Source organism: Lipotes vexillifer, unplaced genomic scaffold, assembly GCF_000442215.2.
Source record: "Lipotes vexillifer unplaced genomic scaffold, Lipotes_vexillifer_v1.1 scaffold536, whole genome shotgun sequence".
NCBI classification, from domain to species: domain Eukaryota; kingdom Metazoa; phylum Chordata; class Mammalia; order Artiodactyla; family Lipotidae; genus Lipotes; species Lipotes vexillifer.
Genome location: NW_006775074.1, coordinates 2,055,099 through 2,059,385, shown reverse-complemented (window position 1 = coordinate 2,059,385; position 4,287 = coordinate 2,055,099). Strand labels below are relative to the sequence as shown.

The 4,287-nt window shown below is 48.0% G+C and overlaps 1 protein-coding gene across 1 annotated transcript in view; it reads left to right on the top strand.

Moving 5' to 3' along the window:
- Positions 1-819: 819 nt before the first annotated feature.
- Positions 820-4,287, top strand: part of MTNR1B (melatonin receptor 1B) — a 13,053-nt gene continuing 9,585 nt past the window's right edge. Inside the window, 1 exon segment of the mRNA XM_007449662.1 lies at positions 820-1,033. Within this exon segment, the coding sequence (XP_007449724.1) occupies positions 820-1,033 (214 nt within the window).

Here is a 4,287-nt window from a genome sequence, read left to right as displayed (position 1 = left end):
AGTGGCTGTATAAATTTACATTCCCACCAGCAGTGCAAGAGGGTTCCCTTTTCTCCACACCCTCTCCAGCATTTACTGTTTCTAGACTTTTTGATGATGGCCATTCTGACCAGTGTGAGATGATATCTCATTGTAGTTTTGATTTGCATTTCTCTAATGATTAATGATGTTGAGCATTCTTTCATGTGTTTGTTGGCCATCTGTATATCTTCTTTGGAGAAATGTCTATTTCGGTCTTCTGCCTATTTTTGGATTGGGTTGTTTGGTTTTTTTTTTTATTGAGCTGCATGAGCTACTTGTAAATTTTAGAGATTAATCCTTTGTCAGTTGCTTCATTTGCAAATATTTTCTCCCATTCTGAAGGTTGTCTTTTGGTCTTGTTTATGGTTTCCTTCTGACAACCAATCAGCAGGTCCCCGACGAACTGCACCTTTTCTAGTCCAAAAATCTGGGCGTCCCTAGACACAGCTTCTCTGACGGTGCACTCAGGCACTGAGGCCCGAACTGGGCCAGGCACGTGCTGGGCTCCGGGTGGCAGCACGGGGTGGCGCCGTCACAGCTGCTTCTGAGCTAGCGGGGTGGCAGGGAGACGTGCTCCTTGGGCAACGCCTGCACCCCAAATCCTCCTCCCGTTCCTACGTTTTTTCTCTGTCCCTTGCCCATGTTTATCTCTTCCAGGCCCCTCCCCACTGACCTCCTCCCTGGCCTGCACGACCTGGGTAGGGAAGGGGGTGGCAGGAGCGCCGGACTCGGCACTGTGCGCCCAGCCTGCAGAGAGACCGGGTTCGTGGTGGGTGGCGCGGTACAGGAGGGTCCACAATGCCCGAGAACGGCTCCTTCGCCAACTGCTGCGAGGCGGGCGGCCGAGCGGAGAGCTGGACTGGGGCAGGAGGCGCGCGGCCCTCCGGGACCCCCCGGCCGCCCTGGGTGGCGCCTGCGCTGTCCGCCGTGCTCATCGTCACCACCGCGGTGGCCATCGTGGGCAACCTCCTGGTCATCCTCTCGGTGCTCGGGAACCGCAAGCTCCGGAACACAGGTGAGCGCCACGCCCGCTGCTGCGTCGGGCCCCTCTCTGATGTCTGGTCTTGCCCCTGCCCCTGATCCTGTCCCTCGTCAGGGCCCCGCGCCGCGTTCCCTTCTCTCTCACCAGTCCCCGAGTTTGGTCTTGAACTCAAAAGTTAGGGTGAGTTGCTGCCTTTCCCCAACTTGCGGCTCTAGCAAATGGAAGCACTTGGCGCATCAGTGCCAGCGTGAATTGGGCAAAGTTTTTCTTGCACACTTTTCGGCAGACCTGGGCGCTGTGGAAATCCAAGCGGCTGGGAGCCATAGCTCTCCAAGGCGCTCCAATGTGTGCGGGTCCCCATGGTGCCCCTCCCTGGCCACAGAAATCTCACCATCTTCAACACCTCCATTGCCTGCCAAGCACTGTGGTTCACGCAGTAGGTGCTTAGGAAATATTTGCTGAGACAATGAGTGAATTAATGGAAACGCTCCAGTGAATTTTCGTCCTAGACTTATCTCCTCATCTTGGTTCCAAACAAGAGAGTGCCAAAAGCAGACATCTGCAGCCTCTGCTTGGATGGAACTAAATTGTTTTGCGATAACCGTGGTCGTTAATGAAGACAGGGAATTCGTAGGACTAAACGAAGATTAAAATAGTGATTTGGCAAAATAGTGTTGCAATCTTGAGAATAGTTTTCCCCTTTCAATCCACTCTCATTTCAACTTTCCCATATTCAGGTGTGCCAGGGAACAAAACCAGAGGGAGGGAGTCTCTAAACTCTGGCCCTGAGGGTCACTGGAGCACACTGACCATTCCAGCTTGGGGAGAAGCTCAATGACCTGTCTGTCAATTTGTCATTTCCCAGTTTGGGTCTTGGAGGCAACTCAAATATTAGAGTGAATTAAAATGAAAAGATAGCAGAAAGCCAACTATATAGCTTAAACATGCTTTTCTAAGGAGGCTGACCATTTCAGAAAGGCTATTTCAAACAAATTGTTATATATATTTTATGTGGCCCTGTGACTCCATGATTTTTATCTAAAGAACAAACAAAAAATAAAAATGTGAGCTTTTGTGCATAATATTGGAAACTTCATATTATTAAGAAGTAACTCTATGGTGACAGATGGTAGCTAGACTTATCATAGTGATCATTTTGAAATGTTAAGAAGCATTGTGCCCTAGGAACTAACATATTGTTATAGGTTAATTATACTTCAAAAACAAAGAAAGGGGCTTCCCTTGTGGCGCAGTGGTTGGGAGTCCGCCTGCTGATGCAGGGGACGTGGGTTCGTGCCCCGGTCCGGGAGGATCCCGCGTGCCACGGAGCGGCTGGGCCCGTGGGCCGTGGCTGCTGGGCCTGAACGTCCGGAGCCTGTGCTCCGCAACGGGAGAGGCCACAGTGGTGAGAGGCCCGCGTATCGCAAAAAAAAAAAAAAAAAGAAAGAAACTCATGGACAAAGAGTGGATTTGTGGTTACCAGAGGCAGGAGCTGAGGGGATAGGGAACTGGGAGTCAAAAGGCAGTCAAAAGGTGCAAACTTCCGGTTACAAGATAACTAAATACTAGGGATGTAATGTACAACAGGCCACATATAACTCACTCTGCTGTGTGTTATGTATGAAAGTTGTTAAGAGAGTAGATCCTAGTTCTCATGACAAGGAAAAGTGTCTTTTTTTCTATTTCTTTTTGTATCTATAGGAGATGACGGATGTTCACTAAACTTATCGTGGTAATCATTTCATGGTATATATAAGTCAAATCATCATGCTGTACACCTTAAGCTTATACAGAGCTGGATGTCAGTTATATCTCAATAAAACTGCAAGAAAAAAAGTAAGCTTTCTAACTCAGTCATTTCAGTAGTGGATGCTCGTATAATCCGCAGTAATTTTTTCAAGATATTATTGTGTCCTTTGAGTAGAGGCTTATCTCCTAGGAAAGAGCAGGTTACTATCAGAAAACTGTATTTAGTATTTCCATCCTATCGCCCTTTTGTAGCAGCCACAGGAATTCATTTCCTGCCCAGGGGGGCAAGGAGGAGGCAGGGCCTCTCTTCCTGACTAGCAGGGTGTTTAGAGGAGACCCGGTGGGCTGCCTACCACGGGCGGGGTGGCTGCAGGTTGAGGGTGCTTGTTCCTTTTGCCTGAAGGAGACAAGTTTATTCTCCCCTCCTCCATCCCGAGGAGGGCTGGCCTCTTCTGCTCTCCTAGCTAAGTTCATGGAAACCTTATTGATTTGGCCTGGGTGGGTAAAGAGCATGTTAAATTGCTGGCACACCGCATGTCCTCTCCTTCCTAACTCCCTCTGAGTCTGCTACAGCCCGGCACCAGAAAAAATTTTAACACTTTATCTAAATGATATTAATTCCTGACACATTCATTAAAGGCTGTTCCGGTCACACAACCGATTTTTATTTGACCCATGGCTTTATTGATGAAAAATCATAGTATTAATGTAAACTAAATAACTTTGGCAGATTGAGATTTCAAAAGATGCCTGAAAACCTACAGCAGTTTGAATAGTTAGCACCCATTAATCAGGTCTTCTCTTACCGAAGAATATGGACTTACTTTAAGAAACATTTATCTTAGAGCTTTCTGTAATTGAGTCTGGTTCCTTAATTCATCGCTATTAAGAAAATAGGGCTGTGACAATGAGAACATGTGTATTTCCAATGACTAAGGCACACAGCCCATATTAAAGTCACAGCAGCATTCTTAGCAGGTGTCAATATCCTCTACTTGACTATTGCAAACCCAGTTTCTCTGTGCAGCAGACTCTCATCATTCGTAACAGGGATGTTCCTGATAGCGGGGTAGGTGGTTAGATTAACTGTCCTTTTTGAGGGAGGGACTCCCCTGTCTTCAGGTTCTGTTGCTTGTGCTTTGGGTTGACTTTTTCAGAGATGGCACTAGAGCAGGGCAGACAGGAAGGGATGGAGGGAAGATGGGGGGCAGATTCAGGGCACTGCCCCAACTTAGAAGGTAAGGCCAGGTGTGTGTTACACTCTGCTATGTTTCCAGAGCCTCACACATTGCGTGGCACTGGTGGCATTTCATATTTCTCGGTGTGTGCTTTCTGGGGCCTGCCACACTTCAGGCTCTCCTGACAGCATCTGAGGACTTTTCCTTGTGTCCGCCCCTGTCACTCATCCCCAGCCCAGACCTCACCGATGTTCATCCTTGTATTTTCTCTCTCTTCCTCTCCTGCTCTCACAGAACTTTCCTCCATCAAGTTCCTTCTCTCTCTTCTGTATTTTCCATTTCTGTCTCTTTCCCTTT